The sequence below is a fragment of the Nelumbo nucifera genome, chromosome 1 (assembly GCF_055504915.1).
Source record: "Nelumbo nucifera cultivar China Antique chromosome 1, China Antique-T2T, whole genome shotgun sequence".
Classification (NCBI taxonomy): Eukaryota; Viridiplantae; Streptophyta; class Magnoliopsida; order Proteales; family Nelumbonaceae; genus Nelumbo; species Nelumbo nucifera.
Genome location: NC_142649.1, coordinates 174,121,973 through 174,145,981, shown reverse-complemented (window position 1 = coordinate 174,145,981; position 24,009 = coordinate 174,121,973). Strand labels below are relative to the sequence as shown.

General features: G+C 33.8%; 2 protein-coding genes across 3 annotated transcripts; one reads left to right on the top strand and one right to left on the bottom strand.

Annotated features, from left to right (window-relative positions):
- Positions 1-4,599: 4,599 nt before the first annotated feature.
- On the bottom strand, positions 4,600-6,169 carry LOC104596369 (transcription factor MYB3-like). 2 transcript variants are annotated; one of them, XM_010257476.3, is made up of 3 exons: positions 5,989-6,169; positions 5,516-5,861; positions 4,600-5,121 (listed from the first exon to the last, which is right to left on the bottom strand). In XM_010257476.3, the coding sequence occupies exons 2-3, from the start codon at positions 5,740-5,742 to the stop codon at positions 4,788-4,790; spliced, it is 561 nt and encodes a 186-aa protein (XP_010255778.1). In that variant the 5' UTR covers positions 5,743-5,861; positions 5,989-6,169; the 3' UTR covers positions 4,600-4,787. The 2 variants fall into 2 exon arrangements, with proteins under 2 accessions (XP_010255778.1, XP_010255775.1); XM_010257473.3 differs by having other exon boundaries at positions 5,516-6,169.
- Positions 6,170-14,159: 7,990 nt separating this feature from the next.
- Positions 14,160-18,382, top strand: LOC104596370 (uncharacterized protein At1g24485-like). Its single transcript, XM_010257477.3, has 8 exons — positions 14,160-14,366; positions 14,477-15,011; positions 15,232-15,698; positions 16,997-17,129; positions 17,493-17,561; positions 17,673-17,744; positions 17,887-17,958; positions 18,082-18,382. The coding sequence occupies exons 1-8, from the start codon at positions 14,285-14,287 to the stop codon at positions 18,233-18,235; spliced, it is 1,584 nt and encodes a 527-aa protein (XP_010255779.1). The 5' UTR covers positions 14,160-14,284; the 3' UTR covers positions 18,236-18,382.
- The last annotated feature ends 5,627 nt before the right edge of the window (positions 18,383-24,009 follow it).

Genomic DNA, 24,009 nt, shown 5'->3' with positions numbered 1-24,009 from the left:
ATAATTTCATTATAATATGTAAATAATTCTTAATTTTTTTTTAATTCAAACTTCTCTTTAGATAGATATAGATAAAAAGTGGGGGAGAAGATAAATAGGAATTAGAGATAATTTAGGAGAAAGTCGGGGATAGTGGTGTCACTTGGCTAGACATTAGAAAAGCTAATTCTTGTTTCATTATCTACCGGTTGTTAGAGATAATTTAACCTATGTTGTTTCCTTTTTAGCTTAATGGGTAATTATGTGGAATTAAAAAATAAAAAAATATATAGAAAATTAGGAAAGGGGTTTTGAAGCAAGGAGAGACATGGTGACGTGGACAACCTTGATGTATATATAGAATAGATAGGTTTAATAAAGGGTGAGATTATAATGCCAAAAAGACATGATATGGGATAAACTTACAGACAATCAACATGCGTCATAATAGTGACAACGAATCTGCCGCTTGATTCGCTTCTCTAAAGGAATGGGAATACGAAGCTCCACGATCCAGCTTGTCTACTAATCTTCTGCACTCTTTGATGATATTCTTTAGTCTCCACGGAAGGACGCACCGGTTCTTCAAGCATGAGATAACTAAAAGGGAGTCTCCTCCAAAGCTAATAGGAAAAGACCTAAAGTTTTGGGCCATATTGTGGGCTTCCCATGCCGCCCAAGTTTCAACCATGTTGATTGTAGTGCAACCCACCGAGTATGCTTTGTAATCCAAAACTTCCCCATGAAAATTTCTGGCAATACAAGCAATAGCGCAAGAACCATCATTCTTTCTTAAGAGATTGAAATTTATCTTAATTAGGGGTGAGCAAAAAAATCCAAAAAACCGAACCGATCGAGAAAACTGACCGAAACCGAACGAAAAAATTGGTTAACCAAACTGGTCAGTTCGATTTTCGGTTTGATATTCTTAAAAAACCAACAGTTTCGGTTAACCACTTAAAAAACCAATGTTTAGCCTTTTTCCTTTTCTCTCGATTCTCACTTTGTTTCTTCAACTTCAAATTCGAAACCTAAACTAGTAAACCTCTAGCAGTATCAGTTCTCAGTTCTCTACTTCTCTTCCCGACATCTCGCATGTCATCTTCGCTGCGTGGCCGGCGCCAACCACCAACACCAAGCAGCAATGACGCAACGCCAGTCGCCTCGCTAGCAAGCAAGCACCAACACAACACCATTTATGCATCTCTCTTCTCTCTCTCTCCCCCATCTCTCCTCTCTGTTGCTCCGCCAGGAGCCACCTCTCAAGCTCTAACCGTGACAACTGACAGCAACCTCTCTCTCATCTCTCTTCTCAAGCGCTCAATGCAGGATCTGAACTAGGTCACGATGTTCCCCATTTAAAAATGATGTCATTTCTAACCCTCCAAAGCTCCCAGCAGATGACGACGATGATCGAGTGTGTATCTTGCATCACATAAGTTATAGATCTAGCATTTGTAAAGGCCTAAAATCAGCAGATATGAAATTCATGGAGCTAGCCAGCTAAATAGTTCTTGCAAAAAAAGGAGAGCAACGGATGATCAGCACTGAAGGCGACAACAACCACTGGTCCACTAATAGTTTTAGATTTTTTTATTTTAAGTGTATAAAAAAACCAAAAAACCGAACTGCAGTTAACCAGTCCATTGGTTAACTAGTTGCATTGGTTCAGTTTCGGTTTGGGTATTTAAAAAACTGATCAGATTGGTTTGGTTTGAAAAAGTACCCCATGATTCGGTTAACTGAACCGTGAGCACCCCTAATCTTAATCATACCCTCCTTTGGCCCTTTCCACATAACTGCTTTCTAGATTCTTGGATTTTCTGATTTAACATCAAAGGAAGAGCCCGATTGAAATTCCTCAAAAGCTTGATGAGCTTTTTCGATAATAGCCGAGGGGGAGGACCTATTATTGAACATTCTTTCATTTCTATTCTTCCATAAAAACCACGGAATAAAACAAATTTTCTCATAGGGCACACAGTCCCCAATATTTGGATCATTACTTAAATTGCACCACCAATCCATTGTTGAAGCTCCACTGAAAAATTGCCCCGCCATAGAGGGGTTGAACATTTGCCACACTTGTAGAGCAAAAGTATACTTAAGAAAGATATGCTCAGAATTCTCAATTTCACTACAAAAATAATGAGAATCATTAATGGGTAGGCCCTTAGATATGAGCATAGCCTTTGTTGGAAGGCGATTATTTAAGAAAAAATATATAAATGTTTTCAATTTTGGGGGAATCCTAAGGCCCCAAACCTTATTGAGAACCTGATTTAAACCCTCACTACCTTTACCACGCAACAAGCCTCCTTATAAGTTGACTTAATGGTGAAATTTACTTTGGGATCACCTAACCAAATAATGATATCATCCTTTGACTCCAAAGGAATCAAAGTAGGTCTATATTGTTCCAAACATGATTTGGAACAATACTACGGATACTATCTTCCTTCCACACCTTTCTCTCGTGATCTATAAATTTCTCGACTTTGATATCATTACCAAAATTAGGAGAATCACTACTCACTATATCCTCAATAGAGCCAAGGTCAATCCATTTATCTTTCTAGTAAAACACTTTCTGCCCATTACAAATGACCATACCAATACCCCTCTTAAGTAGGTTTCTAGCATTAAGAATCGTTCTTCAGGCCCAAGAAATACCTTTTTTAATAGGGGTATTTTAGAGGTCTCAATTTCTCAAATATTTATGGGTAACCACTTTTATCCATAAATTATTTTGATCTTTCAGGATTTTCCATCTGAGCTTAGCAAGCTTCATTCACCCACGATAATTTTTTAGGCTAAGCCCACTCCAACTTTTCGGTAAGCATATCTTGTCCCATCTCATTAAATGGAATGGCTATTTGCCATTATTCTTTGACCACAAAAAAAAAAGACTCTTATTGATATTCTTTATAACACTATTTGCGATTTTGAAAGAGCTCATGATAAACTAATGCATGGAACTAATTGTATTCAAAGTTCAAACAATGATATATTCTATCTAACTTGTATTCAAAGAGTCTGCTGTGTACTGCCAAATGGGTCAGGGCGGGTATACCTAGGTCAGGTTTAGATCCGGTTTCAAACCTAAAGTGTTTGCTTGTAATAGCAGAACCAAACCAAACCCAACTCAATTATCAATTGAAACGGCTTTGGTTTTAATATTTATTTTGACAACAAACATACTCATTTGCTAACACATTTTGATGTTATATTATGATAATATTATAGTATACAATGAATAAAACAGGTATTAAACTGAGGTATCTTTTAATCTTTATAATATACATGCATATCATCTTATAATTCATCATTTGAACCTTTACCACAACTATTTGGGATGGTTTCCATGAATCCTATTTTGCCATTCTCTTCTAACATTTAAATCATTTTTACTTTATAAAACCTACCTTTTGATTTATCCCTGGCCCTCTCCAACCCATTACTTGCAATTGATCACTGATATCAAAAGATATGGCTAGGAGTGTCAATTGGACTGGATTTGGTCTAATACGATCTAGTCCAATGTGAGTCCATTACAAATGGATCTGGTCCAATCCAGTCCAATAAATATTTTGAACTGGTCCAGAGACCGTCTAATCTGTTCAAATTCCTATTAATTTAGATTGGTTTCAACTCAAACCTGATCTATTGACACCTATATTCTTATCTTCTATCAATGGAGCAGATATTGTTTCAATCCAATATAAATTCATTATGGATGGACCAGGTCCAATCCAATATGTCATATTGGTCCGTCCAATCCATCCAAATTCAATGTCTTATTGGTCCGTCTAGTCTGTCCAAATAGATTTTGATTTAGACAGAATCCAACCTAAAACCGGTTCATTGACACCCCTAGATATGACATCCGACCAACTGGAATTATAAACGTGGATGGATTTTGATTGGTCAAAACTCTCTTCCCATATTCCTTTATCATAGATTTTCCCCTTCAGAATGACTTCATTTCTAACCCTATCTTTTTTTTTTCACCCATCTCAATGTATATACTTCTCCCACACTAAATCAGTTCAGAACCACCAAACTGATACTGGCCCAATTACATCCCAACCCATTGACAGCCTAAGGGTCTTGTAATGTTAACTTGTCCAAAACTTGTGAAGTAGGACGTTTAACCAAGGAAGATGTAGAGGATTGAATTTCTCAAATCTTGGGTTACGTTATCCTCAAAATCATGGATTTGGGGAATTCTTTTGTAAACCACCACCATCATATGTCGAAAAAGTGATACTCCGAACCAAGTATTGAAAAATAAAACCAAGCAGATTCTAGCTAGCAATGAAGCATGTAAACAAAGAGCTTGAAATTCTGTTTCTCCAATGGAGATTCCACCGTGGAATCTCATTATATCTTGGAATTTTGTAATGAGTTTTTGCTCTACAAGACTACAACTGATTGATCATATCCCCATTAAGGATATGTTTGGTTTGAAGGAAAAGGAAGGTAACCTACCTTTCCCTACTTTTTCCTTCAAACCAAACATAGCCTAAAGGTTAGGTGATAAATCCTAATCCGTGGCTTGAACTGCAAGTCAGCAAGGTGGAAGAGTCCTAAGCTCTTTTGGTCTCAATGCTTGCTTGATGGTAGAAAATCCATCCCTTAACTGAACTTATGAATCCTTAAGAGGTTTAAAATGAAGTAGTAATTATAACTGCAGTACATATAAAAGGTGTTTTCTTCATTCAACAATCTTGAGTTCTGTACTTGAATTAACTGTAGTGATCTTTCATCAACTCCCAATCAACTCTCTGTCGTCCAGGTGCGCCAGATCAGGGTAAATCAGACAATGCAGAGAAGTCCAGGAGTTCGTCCATGTCCAAGTACAACTCACTCTCAGTCTCGGAGGGCGGATTCATCTGCGTCGACCCTTCAGAGCTTCTGATAATAGTATCAAATGGGCAACAAGCATCTACTACTGGACTCAGGTTGGACGCCTCTGCAACACTTGTGGGAACATTAGAAGTCTGAGAATTGCTGTTACCCCCACCAGCCCTTTGATTTAGCTCTGTAATTGTCAAAACCCTCTTATTCAAATGGTGAATCCAGTGATTCTTCACTTCGTTCTCTGTTCGACCCGGCAATCTCCCTGCTATTAGAGACCATCTGACAGCAAAAGTAAATGAATAAACACATTCAGAAATTTGCATTGTCCACCAGGGTTATAAACCAGATTGGTCCTCCAGGAGTAGGCTAGATCAAACTGGAAGCCAACCAGGCCCATGTGGATCCTTTTGGATCCTTATCATATAGATCCCATAAAAAGATAATTACTTATATAGATTGCATAATTAATAAATATATCATGGAAGAGCAAAATATCATCTAGGCCTGGCCTACCCAAGACCTCAAATAAATCAAGCAGATGGATTTAAAGTGAAGCCCAAATTTTCAGGCCAAAGCCCAATCTGTTTTACCCTCTTTTTCTTTTTCCTGCTTTGCCTAGCTCGTTGCTGCTGCACAACCAGATAATGGCAACATGTAGTCTGATAGTAATTACCTGCTACCGAGCAAATTGTAGAGTCTAATAATCAAATCTTCCTCATCCTCGGAGAAACTCCCTTCCTTAGCAGGTAGGGACCCCCATTTGGCTTCGCCGTGAACGCTGACGTGGTCTACGAGCTTCTGCTCCTCTTCAGCAGTCCAATCTCCTCTCTTGACGTTCTTCTTTGATGATGATGATCCAAACGCACTTTCGTTCCTGGGTTCCTTGTTCTTCTTCACCATCTCTGCGACGCTGCTTTTCCTATCTGCGTCGTCGTCTCTCTCCTCCCCAACCCGCCCACCCAGAAACGATCAAATGCTCATGTAACACATCAAAACCCGTCTAAAGATTACAAACATTACTGCAAATAACATGTTTGATATTGATTTTTCTGTCGATGGGCGAAAGCCACACTAAACTTTAGCCAAAGTTTTTCAAATAGAAAGGGAAAAACAGTATAAAAGCTGAGAGAAAAACTCCACTTTTACCGGTGAAGTGATGTCTGGAAAACGCCATTAACAGATCACCCCTGAGCATCCATCACGCGCCTTCTTTGTCAGAGAACTCAAAACCTCTAATCAAACTCTTATAAGGGAACCGTTGGGAGATAGGGTTTGCTTAAGAATGGCATTGATGGCTGGATTACCAAAAACCGGTAGTTATACCTGGTTTACTGCACAAAACTTGAAGTCTTCTTGGGTGCAAGTGCAACTGTACAAGTGTCCAAGAAACTGAGAAAGTTGTGGCACGTCAACCAAGCAAATAAATGCTCTCAAAGAAAGAGATGTACGATGTCTGACAGATTGCACAGAATCGATAATCTAATGAACCTCTTCCCATTAAATAATTTAGAAGATTCTGCGGGATTAAGCCGAAAAAGCGGTTTGCGCTGAGTCGGAGTCCGATGATCTCGATTCATGCATGGAGCGGTTTGCGCTGACTCGTGACGATTTCTTCCTCGGCAGTTCCGCTCCCCAAGTCCTAAGACTCTTAACACGGTAACGAGACGGGATCTGCTTCTCACAACTAGGCGCTTTACATACACATCCACCGTGCATTGGGAATAATAATTAATAAGTGCGGAAGATGTTTCAATGGATGGTAGGATGTGCGTGTATGACGCCTGTGAGGCGCCAGGTGTGAGAAGCAAATCCGGTCTCCACGGTAACATCCTTTCACAAAGTCGGGAAATTTTTGTTTTCTTTCTCTTGTACACCTTCGGCTCTGCTCCGGGACCGGTGCGCCAGGTGTGAAACCTCGTTTCTGGTTGTTGCGCAGTTAATTTGATAATTGCAATCAGTTCTCTTTTTTTTTTTGGATAATTGCAATCAGTTTTCTTGAAGTTTGCATCAAAATGTTAGAAAAATGTGGTTATTTTTCATCAAAATATTTATTTTTCAAATTTTCTTTTCGTTCAAATCCTTTTAATTTTTTTTAAATTGATTTATTTTTCAAATTTGTATTTTATATCAATCACTCACTAAGAGATAAGTGTAACTTTAAATTCTTTTTTTTATTGTTATTTGATAAGAGTAAATCGGACCTCCGAATAATTGGACACGTGGCATGTTTAGGTGGATTTACAACATTGTCTTCAACTCAGAATTCGCCTTAATGCCATCATCTCAGAGGATAAGAGTCACCTCGATCACCTGTAAAACCACCTTTAACTTCTTAACTCAACTCGTATGTACAATAGGCGAGACGAGCTTTCTTCCGAGAGATCTCCCCACATTCCAACACTTGTCCATAAAACGACTACCTGGCAGTACATGTCACAAGACCGTCGACACATAAGATAGCTTGCCAGCTAACCGGTCTTGGGCCCACTTCGTACATTAGAAACATGGAGGACAAATTGCCACAACATGTCACAGCTAAGCACCAGGGGGCTGATGCATGCAACAGGTGGCCCTGATTAGGCTCCAGGTGCCAGTGTTGGGTTTCAAGTGTTTCGACCAGATACCAGATGGCCTGAATCACGCCACAGATGTCCGAGCCGAGCACCATGTGGTCAAGCTCGGGTAACAGGTGTCTTAACAAAGCCCTAGGTGTCCTATCCGAACTCCACCAAGGCAAAGCAAGCTCCAGGTGTCTTAAGCTATGACAAGTGTCCTATACTTGTCCGACACGTATATACTTTGACAGGAATCCTGAATCTTATATAAGAGATAGATTAGCATTCAATTCATACTTTATGACTCATTGAATATCCAACCACCCTCTGGGTAACTCAGCATAACTAATTTTACTGTCGGAGTTACAAGCTCGAGATATCACCCTAGGCCCTCTGACCTCGTTTTCTCTCTTATAGGACATGCTTGAGCTGCTCCGGAGACTTAGGCGCTTTTCGATGACATCATTATTGTGTTTTTTCTAAACCATCTTCAATGATAGATCTGTTCATGGGCTGGGCCGGGCTTTCACTCTACATTAACATAATTTTCTAAGGCCCCTGCCCGAGCCCGACCCTCATAAAATGCCCGAAGCCCGGGCCTGGGCCCGAGCCCGAAATTTAGCCCATACTGTTAGTAGCTGAATAGAGAGAGAGAGAGAGAGATCATAAAGAAAAGAATAAAAAATGTATATATTAAATTATAAATATATATTTTAATAAATATTATATTATTTATATATTTATATAATATATAAAATACATATTATATATTTTATAAAATATATAATGCTGAGTCGGGCCGAGTCGAGCCGGGCCGGGCTCGAGCCAGGCTTTTTTGATAAATCCCGAGCCCGGCCCGAAACACAGTCGGGCTTACTGTGTTAGGCCCGTGGGCCTAATTACATGACCAAGCCCGACCGGAGTGCGGGCCGGGCCATCGAGCTACCCGGCCCATGAACAAGTCTATTCAATGATAATTTCATGAGTATTTTGAACACTTCGAGTCTCTTATTAGTGATTGTAACAAAAGGAGTATACCATATTAAAAATTTTAGGCTCAGTTTGGAAGGAGTACAAATACAAATATGTATAATACAAATATATATAAAATACATAGTTTTGCATTTGTACTCCTTCCAAACTGAGCCTAGGGAAGGTTAACGTAATTACAAAACTTCAGGGGAAGCTTCAGTAATTTATTTAAAAAAAAAAAACAAATCCCAAACTTTAATCCAAGTAAATTTTCATTTGTAGCCGTAAGGTCCCAAAGGCGCATGAGGCTGAGAGATATCATGTCTATAGTTTTTCGTTGTTACCACCTCATGCAAACATGCTTGCTATACGAGTCTACTACCCTAAACGACTAAACCAAGCCAAAATAATCTCTATGGTGAATGCAAAGAACATGAACTCAACTCCTGTCGGGTTTTAGGAATGTAATGGATCCGATTAAGTGATAAAAATTCACTTCAGAGGTTAGCGCCAGGTCAGTAAGATCGGATTACAGGTTGGTTCAGATTGAGGTATATCGGTGCTGAATCCAATCTATTGAAATATACTTAAAAACATTGTTTTAAAAGTAACTTGAGGCGAGGTCAAAGGAGTAAACCTAGAAGTGAGGGCAAAAAAAGGGGCCTGGATTCAATAGCCTCAGACCTCACCATTAAGGCTTAGGCTTGTTTGAGGCTTATGTCTTTGGGCCTTTGGCCCCAAAATGTAAGTCTAGGGGTAAAATAGAAATGTAATTAATAGAAAGAATGATTTGTTTTGCATACATTAGTGTATTAAACAAATAAATAAATAAACAAATAATAAATAAATCTATATCTATATCTATACTACTATAAAAAGTACGAATAAGCCTCTAAAATTTTTGGAATTTTTTTGACTGAAATACTCTTTTTTTAAAATATGATCCCTCTATTTGTGAGGGTAGAAAATGTAATTTGAATGCTATTATTCAATGCATTCAATTCCTTCTCATTAAATCACACATTTAAGGTATTAACTCTTATTCACCCTCATTAAATCATATACTTAAAACATTTTATTTATTCTCGTCACTAAATTCCACTAATTAAATCCATACATAATCTATACTACTTTAAAAAGTACAAATAGCCTCAATAATTTTTCTTGAATATTTTGACGATAAAATTTATCCCTCCATATTTAAATTTATTCATAAAAAATAGGGCAAATACGGTAATTGGCTATTGATATAAAGAGGTAATTTTAAGATATTCAATGCATTCAATTCCCTCTCGTTAAACCCAAAATTTAAGGTATTAACTTGCATTCACCTTCATTGAATCCTATAATTAGGGCATTTTTGTTTCTTCTCATCATTAAATTCTATTAATTAAATCCATATATAATAAATTGATAATTTTAATAACACAAAAACTTATACTTTTAAAGTATACCTTGAAAAAAGTGTTTTCGTCTAGGTGGTTATAAGAAATTAAATCATTTTTTGTCAAATGGGACAATCCATGTTGTCACAATTAAATAATAAAATTCAAAAATAGATAAAATGCAAAAATACAGAAATTAAAAAAATGAGAACATTTTTAACATCATATATTTTGCATATTAAACAAGAATAAGTATGATAAATAAGAAATGATTTTATTAATGATGAAAATAAAACTATTTTTCTATTTTCACTCATTAAATATCATATCTAAGGTATATTCTCTCATTAAATCCTATATTTAAGATATATTTTTCTCATCATTAAATTCTACTAATTAAATTCATGACATTAATTTTAATAGTATAAAAATAAATATTTTAAAAAATAAATTAAAAAACAAAACCATTTTCTTCCCTCCTAGTGGTGGGTAAGAAATTCTACCATTTGTGGACAAATGGGTTAATAAATAATGTAATAATTAAATAATAAAATAAATTAAATATATAATACAAATAAAAATAAAAAGAATTGGGCATATCTTTAATATTGTATATTAATTTATACTAAGAAAAAAAATTATGAAATGTAAGAAGTATTCTTATTAATGTTGAAAATGAAATGCCAAATTTAAAATCAACCTAGAAATGAAACAATGTCATAGTCAAATAATAAAATTTTTAAAAATAAAAATACAAAGAAAAAAATAGAGAAACATTTAGGCACATATCTAATGTTATATATTTATAAAAATAAAATATTGGGTATATATCTAATATTATACATTCATTATATTTAACAAAAATAAGTATTTTACATAAGAAATAATTTTATCAATGATGGAAATGTAATACCAAATTTAATGTCAACATAGAAATCAAAGTAATTTTTTTTGGGTGGTGGGTTAGTGGTTTGGGTCAAATGGATTAATCGATAATATGATAGCTAAATAAAAATTCTTTAAAAAATTAAAAAGTACAAGTAATCAAAAGAATATATAAAAAAATATATATTAATTATGTCAAACAAAAATTAAGTATGATAAGTAGAAATTATTTATATATTGTAAATGAAATATATAACTTAAAACTAATCCAAAAGCAAAGTATTTTCTTATTTAGATGGTGGGTCAATGGTCCAACTTTTCAAAGAAACTCATGATGTCATAATTGAATAATAAAATATTTAAAGAAAAAAAACATAGAACACAAAAAATGAAAAAGTGTAGAATTTTATTGAAAACATTTGGAAACATTTCTAATGTTCTATATTCATTATATTAAATAAACATAATTGTTAAAATAAAAATTATTTTTATTATGATATAAATGGAATACAAAAAAGTTACTACTATAATAATAATAATAATAATAAGTGTTATTATAATTTAAAATTTCCACGTGCATTTGGACATTTACAACAAGCATTTACGTTTAGTTTTAATTATAATGTTACTTTTATTAATTTTTAATTTCTACCTTAACTATGATGTATATCTAAAATTCAAGTAGTTAAGATGAAGAAAAATTCTCACGTGCAATGCACGCGCTTAATTACTAGTATATATAAATGTATAAAAAATAGCTTGTTTTATTTTTCACATTCTATATTTTTCATGATTTATTCTTATCCACTTGCCCATTCACCCCATGCTCTAACAATCTATTTCTTCGAAAGCATATGCATCACACATATGGTTAGTTGGTCACTCTTCACTAATGCATAAAGGTGTTAGATAGTGATCTTTAAAATAATTAAATTTCACGTTTTAGCAGTTTAAAAAACTGGATTAATATCACTTATAACATGAGAGGCATTACATGAACGATTCTGAGGCCTCCCAGTTTGAAGTTAAAGATAGATTGCGGTTTTCGGCAATGGAAGACTTGTTTCCTTCCCATTTTAAAATTTTATCAACTCTTCTGCATATTAGAGGCGGGTTGCATTTCGTTTTGATGCTTACAACAAGTGAAACAAACAAAACAAAATGTCTTGCTCTTAAAACATGTTGGTTCATATCCCTAAAGAGATTTTTGGGAAAAAAACTACTTACGTATGAGTCTATCTCATGTAAGGTTCAAAGCATCTAAAAGATATGATACCCCTTTTCATGTTGTTTAAAAAGCTCGTTTTTTAATAATTAAATAACATAAAATTAGATACACTCCTTTCAAAGTATTGAAAAGAAAAAAAGATGTGCATGGTTCAAAGTATTGATATTAGATACACTCCTTTCAGCATATTGGGATGTATCTATAATTTGAACCATGAATCAATGTCTAATATATCAAACAAGCCATATAGGCTCTTAATTTTTTGTTTTCCATGTTTCTAAGGCTTATGCCTCACCCCTTTGAGACCCAACTGCCTCACCCTCTGCCTTTAGCCATTTAAAACCTTTCTTATAAATACCAATCTAAGTGTAAGGGTGTTTAATTATAAGTTCCGGCACGCCAAATGGAACTGACCCAAACTGAAATTTTGCAGTTTGGATGTAGAAGGTTTGATTTGGTTTAGGATTGTTTTAAAATATCGTTTATGATTTCAGTTCAGTTTCTTGCATTTTGTAAACCAAAGGAAAGCGTAAATTGTAAAGTATAGCATGTTAGCACATATCTTTTTAATTGGGTTAAACCCAGTAAAATGACTCAAACTGTATTAGAAATTGCACAAAGCTATAATAAAACGGTTTGATTTGGTTAAAGTTTAGTTTGAAAAATTTTCAAACCATATTTTAGCGGTTTGGTCTGAGATCTTACCCAAACAGTACTGGTCATATCTACTTGATGCTGCATTGCTGCTTACGATTGGGTTCAGGTTGAGGCAAACCCATAGCGAAACATAACCCATTGAAATCCCCTTCTAACAACTAAAATTAATGCGTAAACTATCTCCCTCTTTTATCTTTCTCTTCTTCCTTAATGAAAGAAAATGCATGTATTTAGTAGCAACAACACCACCAACAACAATAATGGACCTTGAATGTCTCTGGACTTTATGATCACTAAATTACTCTTAATCTTTTAGGTCTTGGTGGCAGATCAGCAATGTAACCATCTAAGTGTCCAATCCATAATGTCATAGTTAAATAGAAAAAATCTAAAATAGATAAAATACAACAAAAAAATATATAAATTTTGTAAAAAAATTGGGCATATATTTAATATTATATATTCATGATATCAAACAAAAGCAAATATGTCAAAAAATTGTTTTTAGTAATGATAAAAATGTAACACAAAAAATTAGAAAAATAAAATTAATATCTAATATGTGACCTACTAATGAGGTAAAATTTAAAAACACTAATAAAAATTAGATTTTTTTCAAAATCCAACTGGAACCGCATTTTTCTCCTGGTTAGTAGTTCAAATGTCCAGGTTAAACCTATGATGTCAAAAATTAAATGATATAAGTAGAAAAAAAATACATTGTGGAAAATTTCATCATATATATTTTTTGAAAGTTTGGACACATTTTTAATATTATATAAAAATATGTGATAAATGAGAATTATTGTTATTAATGACGAAAATAGATAAAAGTGCAAAAAAAAAAAAAACAAAGCAGCATAAAAAGAAAATTAATGTCTAACCTGTGGATATTTATTGAATTAAATGGATCAATAGTTCAATCAATCTAGTGATTAAGTTGATGACCAAGTCAACAATCTTTTGCAAGTGGTTTGGGGTGAAACAAACCGAGAACACTTGGTTGAGTAATAGGTCACTTAATTAGTTTGACCATTCAGATCAACCATGGGTTGAGGGGAAAATATTGAAGCCGGATCCTTTCCTTGGGTCAAAAGGCAACAAATTTACCATTACACTATGCTTAGATAACTTGTCTTTTATCAAGTGAAGTTTTATTCCACTCTCCTCAATTTATTCTACTACCCTTGTTTGCAGGTAAGCCATGTGCAGTTGATTAATTAACAAACAGATTAATCTCAATCTTGTCATTGGGATCCATTCAACCTAATATATTGAAGGGTGCCTATGACCCAACATTGTTTTATGAACAAGATACAGATTGACCTCAATTAGATAAAATCATCTACAGTCCTCCACTTGAATCGGAGTTTGTGCTACAACTTATAAGATAATTCCTAACCAATCCCTTTAGTCAACATTTTTTAATTTACATATTAATTAAAATTTGAGAAATATATAGTTGCTTGTATATAAATACATCATTAATCCTACAAAGAGTTTTTTTGAGGCAACCCCTCTCAACTTGCTACTTGGATGCTAGCTTGACTGCGGGCTATTTAATTTGTCAAAGAGAAGATCCATGCATCTCCACATGCGTCTGCAAATAATGCTTAGACTCTACTGTATGTTAATTACTACAATTTGTCAAAGTGGGTGATGTATCGCATATAGCTAGAACAAATGTATACAAAACTTTCATATATCTGAGCAGAGCGAGCATCGATCTGTCTTCTCTCTCTCACAGATCACCGGCCACAATGATCAGTAACTTTGTTCTAATTCTCCTGCAAATACTTCTAGGTCTTCTGGCCTTACCCATCACGTCAACGGTGGCTGTAGGTGAGTTCCTCTCTCTCTCTCTCTCTCTCTCTAATTGTGTTTGTGTTTATGTGAAGAGTCTGTAATGATCAAACCCTTTTATTTACTTGATGTGAAATCCCATTTTGCAGTGTTTGTGAGCATAGACTGTGGCTCATCCAAGTCTTTCATCGATGATAAGCATAATATAACATGGGTCGGAGATGATCAATACATTAAAAGCGGTGAAAGCCGAGCTGTGCAAGCAGCTCCTGAATCATCAATTTCTCCCATCTACTCTACCCTCAGAGTATTCCCCACCAGAAATAAGAACTGCTACTCCATAAACGCCGGAGGCAAGGGACAGCGTGTCCTTCTCCGTGCATACTTCTACTATGGAAATTACGACGGCAAAATGTCTCCACCGACGTTTGATCTTCAGTTCGACGGCAACGATTGGGTTAAGGGTGTAAATGCCAGTGGAGGCCCATCTTACTACGAAGTCATCTACGTCACCAAGTTTGATTCTTTAAGCGTATGTCTTGCTCAGACAGAAGACAACCAGTATCCCTTCATTAATGGTATAAATGTGAGAAGCTTAGATTTAGGCCTTTACAGTGACATTGATTCGGGTCGTCCATTATTCACAAGAGACCGCATAAACTATGGTGGAGACAAAATTCTGCGGTATGTGATCCACAACTTTTTTTATCTTTTCTGTTTTTTAATTTTCAAAAGCTTCAAAGTTTCGACTAGTTGATTTACGCCGGCCGGGCGGATTTTTGCCCAAGAAAAGCCTGATATCAACTGTAATCATACACATCTCCAGTCGATTATATCTGAAGAATTATTTGACATTTGAATCCAATCCGATCGATGCTTTTCTATTGTGGTTCTGATCATATAGGTACCCTGATGACCCATATGATCGTTTTTGGTTTCCGGACAAAGGAGGGAATAGACTGAGCACTGTTAAGAGGGATTCGCTGAACACGGTTGTGGAATTCTCAAACAAACCTCCGAGATCCGCATTACTAACAGCAATGACCACCGATAACTCAGCCACCCTTGACCTCAATCTTTATTTTCCAAAGACCGAGATCACCATCTACATTATTCTCTACTTCGTCGAATTGCTTGATCAGTCCAATTCTGACCGAACTTTCTTCCTTTACATCAACGAGGAGGCAAGTTTTGATCCCATAACCCTACAATATGGTGGTGCCGCGTACAAGTACGTTGTGGCGAAAGCATCTTCTGGAACAGTCTTCTCTTTAAGATCCTCATCAGATTCTGCTCTTCCGCCATTAATCAATGCATTGGAGCTTTTTAGTGTCGGTCCTTCGCTCACTAATGGAACCCTCAATAAGGACGGTTGGTCTTCAATCCCTATTCCCTATTCCCTAGTTATGAAGTTTTATTTACAATGTTTTCATTGATGTCATCCGTTATTTTTTCCTTTCACAATTTTTGCTTTTTGTTAATTAGTGTAAGCAGGTCGATTTCCACATCCTATGGCTGTTCAGCTAATTCAAATAAAAAACAGAGGGTATAGATACAAGCTGATCATGGCTAGGCTGTTAATGGACCGGGTTTGGGTTGACTCTGAACAGGTTGTACAGTTCAACAAGACATTGAGTTTGACAAATCTAGAATTAATGGTCCAAACTATTTATTGGATTGAATTGGACCTAGCCCATATGTAACCGATTTGTATTAGATTAGCTTGTGTTGAACCAATATCCAAACTGATGTAACTGTTTCTGGTGGTGTATCAATTTTTTGACTAAGTACCTCGTCAGCTAGTCTACTCCAAAGTGGCCTATGACTCAGGGGCCGAAGTGGAGCTCCCTAGCGTAGTGCAACCCTACTGCTCCCTGTTGGAGATGATCTGGCTACCAGTAGCGACGGGAACTGAATTGGCTACTCCGTGCTGTTGATGATCTGCTCATCTTTGTAGGCAACAGGAGCTGAGGGACCTGCGAGAACTAAATCAGAGAACCTGGGGGTGTTTACCCGGCGAAGTCACTCCGATGGCTAAGTCAGCACTTAGTAGCGAGTTGAAAATGATATAAGAGAATGAGAGAGCTAGAGAGCAGGGGTTACCATCCCTTCTCACCTCTGAGGGGTGAGACCTTTATATACTGGAGCCCTCGCGGGTTTGGTGGAGCAGTTCCTGGATTCCTGCTGTGGTGGGACCTGTTTCCGTGTTAAGTGGGGATAAAGCCACCAACCAGTAATGTTGCCCATTTCCGCCTAAATCGGGGAGCGGATGAGCTAATATAGCTATTACAAGTCACAATCTCGTAAAATGCGAGGTACGGTGGTGAGCTTCTCGGGGTTGTCAGGTTGGCGTGTGGTCCAGGCCGCCAGGTCGCGCCTATGATATAGGACCTAGGTATACCAATATTCCATTAATTCCATTTGCAACCCCATCACAAATGATTCAATGTGTGCACTATTCCAAGTGGCCTGATCTAATCAATTTGTAGACTTAGGATTTGTTATCCCCAACCTCTACTTAATTTTCCTTTTACCTTACGATTATTAGACTCTCTTAATGCCCGTAGGAGTCTTTGAATTAATTGATGATCATATAAATATTATGATGTCTTGAGACAGGTAGAAATTGAAACTTATAATTTGGGTGCATTTTGCTTTTGTTATGACAGTAAGAGCATTAGCGTTGTTACAGAAGACCTTTACTCAACTTCAAGAATGGAGTGGCGACCCTTGTCTTCCAGAGAAATTTACGTGGGATTGGGTTGAATGTAGTTATCAGAATACACCCCGAATAACAAGACTGTAAATCTACTTTCCTTCAAATCATTCTTGAAATTCATGTCTTACTATCTTCTAATACTGTTGTTATTTAATTTGAGTACTCCTATAATAGACTCAGAGTTTCACTCTCTGTTCATAAAACAAGGTTTAGTTCAAAAGGGTTTCTGCTTATATATATATATATATATATATATATATATATATCTATTATTGCACACCTCTACCTATATTCAATTTAATTTCATATTAAGAAAATTATCAAAATATGCAAGAATAATTTTTAATTAAAAATGACTTTTATCAATTGTTTTTCTTTATCAAGATTTATAGGATGTTTGTGATGAGAAGTAAATTATCTTTCCTTTTCTTTTCTTTTTTATTTAGGAAACTCAATGACCTTGGACTGAAAGGATCCCTACCAGATTTTAGTGCCTTGGATGCCCTTCAACAGATGTAAGTGAAAATTGCAACTGATAGAAGTACTGGTTACACAGATGAATAGAATTAAAGTGTAAATTTCTATTGATCTTGTATTTTCTCTGTTTATTTGTTAATGGCTTCCAGAGACTTGCATAACAACCTTCTAACTGGAAAAATCCCTGATTTCTTGGGAGATTTTCCCAACCTCAACTCCCTGTAAGTCGTTTTTGGGAAACATTAATTTCTTCTGCATATTTCATGCGTTAACTCATATTTTCAAAAAATATACAATAGGCAGAAACGTATATATTCTTATTGTTTTTTCTCTTACCCCTTTATTCTCTCTTCTTTGTCAAAGAAACCTAGAAAATAACACATTTAGTGGATCAATACCAGCTTCACTCACCAACAATAACAACTTAAAGTTGAAGTAAGTGGATCGATTCAGACTCTGATTATTATTTTCTCATCGTACGTTATCAGTATATTATTTTGTTAATTACGTACTAATTTACTAGTGACATAACTTTCACTTATTTCTTTAATGTTGCAGAGTTTCTGATTATTCATCAGGTACCTGTGCTTCTCAGCCATGTAAGCCTTCCAATAATAGGACTTCAAATTCACCACCATCGAGTAAGAAGAGCGAAAGTTTGCTAATACTACTTGGGATGATTCCAGTTTTCGTCCTTATTCAGTATTCTTGACATTGATTATTTATTTATATTCATATATAATGTTATATTGCTTAATTATATATCTCTTATTCCATCTGAATAAGAATAGTAGTGATTACAGTAATAATAATAATAATTAATGTTATTCGATTTATTTCATAGAAAGTGAAAATTAAAGATATCACCATTCATATACAATGTTTTATAACCTGGCCCAGAGGCTGAATCATTTTTATCATGGGGTCACTGTTGGTTCAATCATCTGGATCTGGATGAATAGGTATAACCGTGACACGTCATGCTCAATATTTTATATTTCGGAAAAAAAAAATATAGATATATATATATATATACAAAACCCCCCATGACCGAGTAAATGGGATGTGTTAACAATTACAAAACAAGTTCAATTGCCTAACTGGGTTAGGTGTTGACCCAATTTTGGAATTTGGAATTGTATACATTCTACTAGTTAGTTCAGGTGGTCATATTATATACATTGGCGTTCGACTTCTTTACGTATACTTGTTGCCTAGCTTTCTTCCTGTAGCCTTCTTTGCATTTTCACATATAATTTTTTTTGGTCTCATTGTAGACCAACTCTAATTTCAACAAAATGAATGAAGCATGTTCTCTATTTATCATTAATGGACCAGTTTTGGATTGGACCTCGTCCAGTCTAAAATCAATTTGGACAGATTGGGCGGACCAATAAGACATATTGGATGGATCAATAATTCGGTCCAAAATATTTATTAAATTGGATTGGACCTACTCCGTCCATAATAAAAATATATTGGATTGGGTTGGACTAAGCCAATATCTGATCCATTGATATAAGATAAGAATATAGGTGTCAATGGACTGAATTTGCGTTAAAACCAATCCAAATCAAAACGAATTTAAACAGATTGGACAGTCAAGACATTGAATTGAACTGATCCACAATGGTCCAAGTATTCATTAAACTGGATTAGACCTGGTCCATTTATAATGGACTCACATTCGACTGGATCGGATTGGACCGAATCCAACATCTGATCCATTTATAAAAGGTTTTTGACTGTAAGCAAATGCACATACAGTTTAAGGTTAATTGGTAAATGCCTATGCTTGTAATTGGTTGATTAATTATTTCATTCATACTCCGCTATATATATATAGCACTACTTTTCCTATTGGGCTACTTCTGCTTTGAATTAAGTAAACGTTTTATAGGATTGGTTTCAAATCGAATCTTATCCATTGATTTCAGATCAAATTTAATTTTCGTAAATTTAGTAGTGTTGATATATATATATATATATATATATATATATATATATATATATATATATAATTAATAAATTGATGATGAATTAGAATTGACTTTGATTTTAATTATATATCATAAATAAAATGACTTATCTATAAAAAGAATACCATTAAGTACATTCAATTGCCTCTTATTAAGTCTCATATTTAAGTCATTAAATAAATCACATTCTCTCTCGTTGAATCCAACATTTATACTTTTGTTTATTATCATTAAATTCCACTAATAAATCCATACACAATAATTATTTATAGAATAAAATTTTATATTTTTAAAATAAACATAGAAATGAAATCATTTTTTTCATCTAGTTGGTGGGTAAGTAGTTCAACCATTTGGGTCAAATGGATAATTTCATGATGTCATAAATAAATAATAAAAATTTAGAAATATAAAAAATGCTTTTGTTTACCATCATTAAATTCCACTAATAAATTTATACACAATAATTATTAATAAAATGAAATTTTATATTTTTAAAATAAACCTAAAAATGAAATCATATTTTCCATCTAGGTCGTATGTAAGTGCTTCAACCACTTGGGTCAAATGGATAATTTCATGATGTCATAAATAAATAATACGAATTTAGAATATAAGAAATACAAAAAATGTAGAAAAAAAATTGAAAAAAGTTGGACACATTTCTATTATTATATATTTGTCATATTAAAAAATAACTATTATAAAATAGACACAATTTTATTAATGATGGACATCAAATATACAACTTAAAACCGATGGAAAATTAAACCATCTTTTTATTTAGGGAGTGGGTTAGTGGTTCAACCTTTCAGGTCAAATAGGTTAACCCATGATGTATAATTAAAAATAATTTTTTTAAAATGGAATAGTACAAAAAATATGAAATAATTTTGGGCACATCTATAATATTATTTAATAATAATATAAACAAAAATAAGTATGAAAAATAATAATTATTTTATCAATGATATAAATGAAATGCAAAATTTAAAACCAGGTTGAAAATGAAACAATTTACATATCTAGATGATAGGTAGGTCAATGATCTAACATTACAGGTCAAATGGGTCAATCTATGATGTCATAACTAAGTAACGAATATTAAATAGATACATACATACATAAACTCAGAAAAATATAAGCTTTGTATAAAGCATTTTGATACAATTCCATTGTTATATATTCACCATATTAAACAAAAATAAAAGTGAAAATAAGAATTATTTTTATCGATGATGAAAATGGAATACACGATTTAAAATATCATGTCAAATGGTTTTTTCATCCAAGTGATGGGTTAGTGGTTAAACTATCCATGTCAAATGGATGTTATTATTAAATAATAAAATACATAAAATTCTTGAAAATGTAGAAATTTATTGAAAATTTTGGATACATTCTATAATATTATATATTCATCATATAAAAAAGTGTGATTAATGAGCATTATTTTCATTAATGATAGAAATGGGATAAAAATTAGGGAAAATTCCCGACAGGTACCTGTACTTTAGGCCAAGTGTCAATTTAGTACCCGAACTTTAAGATGCGACAATCTAGTACCCAGACTTTCATTTTATGACAATCTAGTACCTACCGTTAATGGACCATCAGTTATGTATATCATGTGACCTCATGTGCGATTTAAGACTTTTGAAAATGTTAAAATTACCCTTGAAAATAAAATATATTGTTCATCATCTTCTTTCTCAAGAAAATGAAACAGAGTCCAAAGGGCTCGCCATTGGCCACCACCATGGCCAGCGGGAGGACAAAGAGTTTAAGACCATCTGTTTAATGGAGCAAAGCAACCATGGCAAATAGGGACACTGACTGCGTTTAAGCCCTTCCGATGGTTGCTTGCTTCATCAGCTCGGTCTGGGTTGGTCTTTGGTGCACCATTTTCAGCAGGGTTAGGGTCATATGGGTCTCTTATCTAACTGTTACTTGCCGTTTTAAGGCAACTTCAGTTCAGTCCTATTCTTATTTGTTATTCTCAGGAGTTAACTTAGGCCTCAGGATGATCAGGAGGTACCCCACGTCCATTCACAGGAAGGAAACAGCCTAGTTTCTTGTCGTTTTAATGGTGGATTCGTGACTACATTTCGTAATTTTTCAAGTCTTTCCTTTGCAAAATAAATCCAAAACCGCTTCTTTATTCTTCTGAAACAAAACCAGCTTCCTCAAAACTTTCACCGTAGGCAAAACCACTTCCACTTGGAAGTTGGAATCCATCAAAAATCATCCACTGACCACTCCACACCATGGACCATGGTGGTCGCAAAACCGCTATAGAAACACCACCCATCCCTCCTTCTTAACCTTCATCAGTCATCACTTCACTTCGTTCTTAATTTCTACCATCTCTCATTTGCTCGCCAGTTCATTTGATACGAACCCTTCCCGTTGCCGGAACAAGTTTGCACCGCTCTGGAAACCCACTTATGGATATTTTACAAATAAAATTATGTGAATTTGGGACATTTTATAAATGAAATTGTTGGATCCTAGGATTATAAGAATATGAGGAAAACTTAGAGATATTTTAAAAATTTATATTAAATCTTCAAATATTTTACTAATTTACCATCGGATTTGGGGAATTATATGTAAACCCCATCCCTAATTTGGGGAAAAATTATTTTCCCTATCTCTACTCTGTCTCTGCCCCTTCACCATTTAAGAAAACTTGCTCCATTCGGTTTTATAGGGAAAATTGTCATCCCTACAATTCTAATAAATTTCTATAACTAATTAACTAACAGTAAAGTAAATAACACTAGATTACAATATTTTATGATAATTACCAAAAAAATAATTAAAATTGCTATTAATTAGTAGTAATGTATAGTAAACTAATTATTTATAATAACAATAAATTAATGTAAACTATTTATTTTTTAATCCTAAATTATTTTACTTTTAATCAATGTAAGTGTAATTATAGTAAATTAATGTAATTATGGTAAATTACATTATTTTTAATTAAAATTAAACCATTTGTTGTTAATTAAAGTAAAACCAAGTATGATCAAAGCCAACCAAGTGGTATAGATTGGTGTGGATAGACTTAATGATAATTATTTATTGAAATAATAATAACAATGGATTGTTATTTAAATAATTATGGAACAATTTCTGATAGATTAGTTTCCTAATTTAATTTTACTAAAGTTTTTAATAATTATTAGTTAAACAATAATAATGGATTATTATCTAAATAGTTTTGGAAAATATGTTTGTTATAGGTTAATTTTTTATTTATTTTTAATTACTTATTTGAAAATAATTATGGATTATTAGTTAGAGTTTTCATAAATTATTTGATAATTGTTAACTATAATCATTGATTTTATAGAAATTAATAAATTGCATTGATTAGTAATATCTATTATCAATAAACTATTGTTGTAAAAATTTAATGAAAATTTATTAAATTATAATGATTAATGTAAATTATGCTAAACATTGAAATTTTGAACATTTATTATTAACAAAATTTATTAAATAATGGATTGTTTATTAATTGTTGGTAGATTATTAAATTTTTTAATGTTTGTTAACTAATGGATTACTTCTGAAATAATTATTTCATAATTTTTGGTAGAATATTTTCTAGATTTTTTTTATAATTTTCATAACTAATGGATTATTTAACAATGGATCGTTATTTAAGAATAGACTATTTAACAATAATGGAAGATGCCATGAATATATAGGAAACATTGAATTCTTCTTATTCCCTTCTCTTTGCTTTAAATCACGTCTATATATATACATAAATATTGTTTGCTTTGGAAAACCAAATGTTAATAAATGATGCCCCTATTTTTATGGAAAAGTGGAGAAAATAGAGGAGAATTAGAGATAAAAGTGAAAGAGAGGATAAAACATATACTGAGCTAATTAAGGAGAAAAGTTAGGTTGTTACAGAAAGTGAGATACATGAGTTTTGGGGTAGAGAAAACCCAATTAGAAGGGAGAGGAATGAAGAGAGAGGGTGCTGAGATGGCACTTTGGGAGTGGTGGGAAGGGGAGAGGAGAGAGAATCAAGGTGAATGCAGGGTAGGGGTAATGGAGCAAGGAGAAGCAAGGTGACATGGACCGCCTTGCTATATATATACTAGTAATTAAGCACATGCGTTGCATGTGAGAAATTTTTCTTCATATAAATTACTTGAATTTTAGATACACCATAGTTAAGATAGAAATCGAAAACTAACAAAAGTAACAATATGATTAAAATAAATCTAAATGCTTGTAGCAAATAACAATTATTATTATTAAATTTTGTATTGCATTTTTATCACAAATAAAATTTTATTTCATATAATGAATATATAACAACAAAAATGTTCTCAAATGTTTTTGACAAAATTCTGTACATTTTCATTTTTGGTGTTCTATCTTTTCTTAAATATTTATTATTCAATTATGATATCATGGGTTTCTTTGAAAAGTTGGATGATTAGTTTTAAATTAAGGAAATTATAGTCAGAGTCGG

What these genes read in the sequence shown, in the direction of transcription:
- LOC104596370 (XM_010257477.3), top strand. Translation starts at nt 14,285, where the DNA reads ATGATCAGTAACTTTGTTCTAATTCTCCTGCAAATACTTCTAGGTCTT. An exon ending in GGTGGAGACAAAATTCTGCG is followed by an intron (nt 15,012 to 15,231) that starts GTATGTGATCCA and finishes CTGATCATATAG; the next exon opens with GTACCCTGATGACCCATATG. An exon ending in AATAACAACTTAAAGTTGAA is followed by an intron (nt 17,959 to 18,081) that starts GTAAGTGGATCG and finishes TTAATGTTGCAG; the next exon opens with AGTTTCTGATTATTCATCAG.
- LOC104596369 (XM_010257473.3), bottom strand. Translation starts at nt 5,742, where the DNA reads ATGGTGAAGAAGAACAAGGAACCCAGGAACGAAAGTGCGTTTGGATCA. An exon ending in TACAATTTGCTCGGTAGCAG is followed by an intron (nt 5,122 to 5,515) that starts GTAATTACTATC and finishes TTTTGCTGTCAG; the next exon opens with ATGGTCTCTAATAGCAGGGA.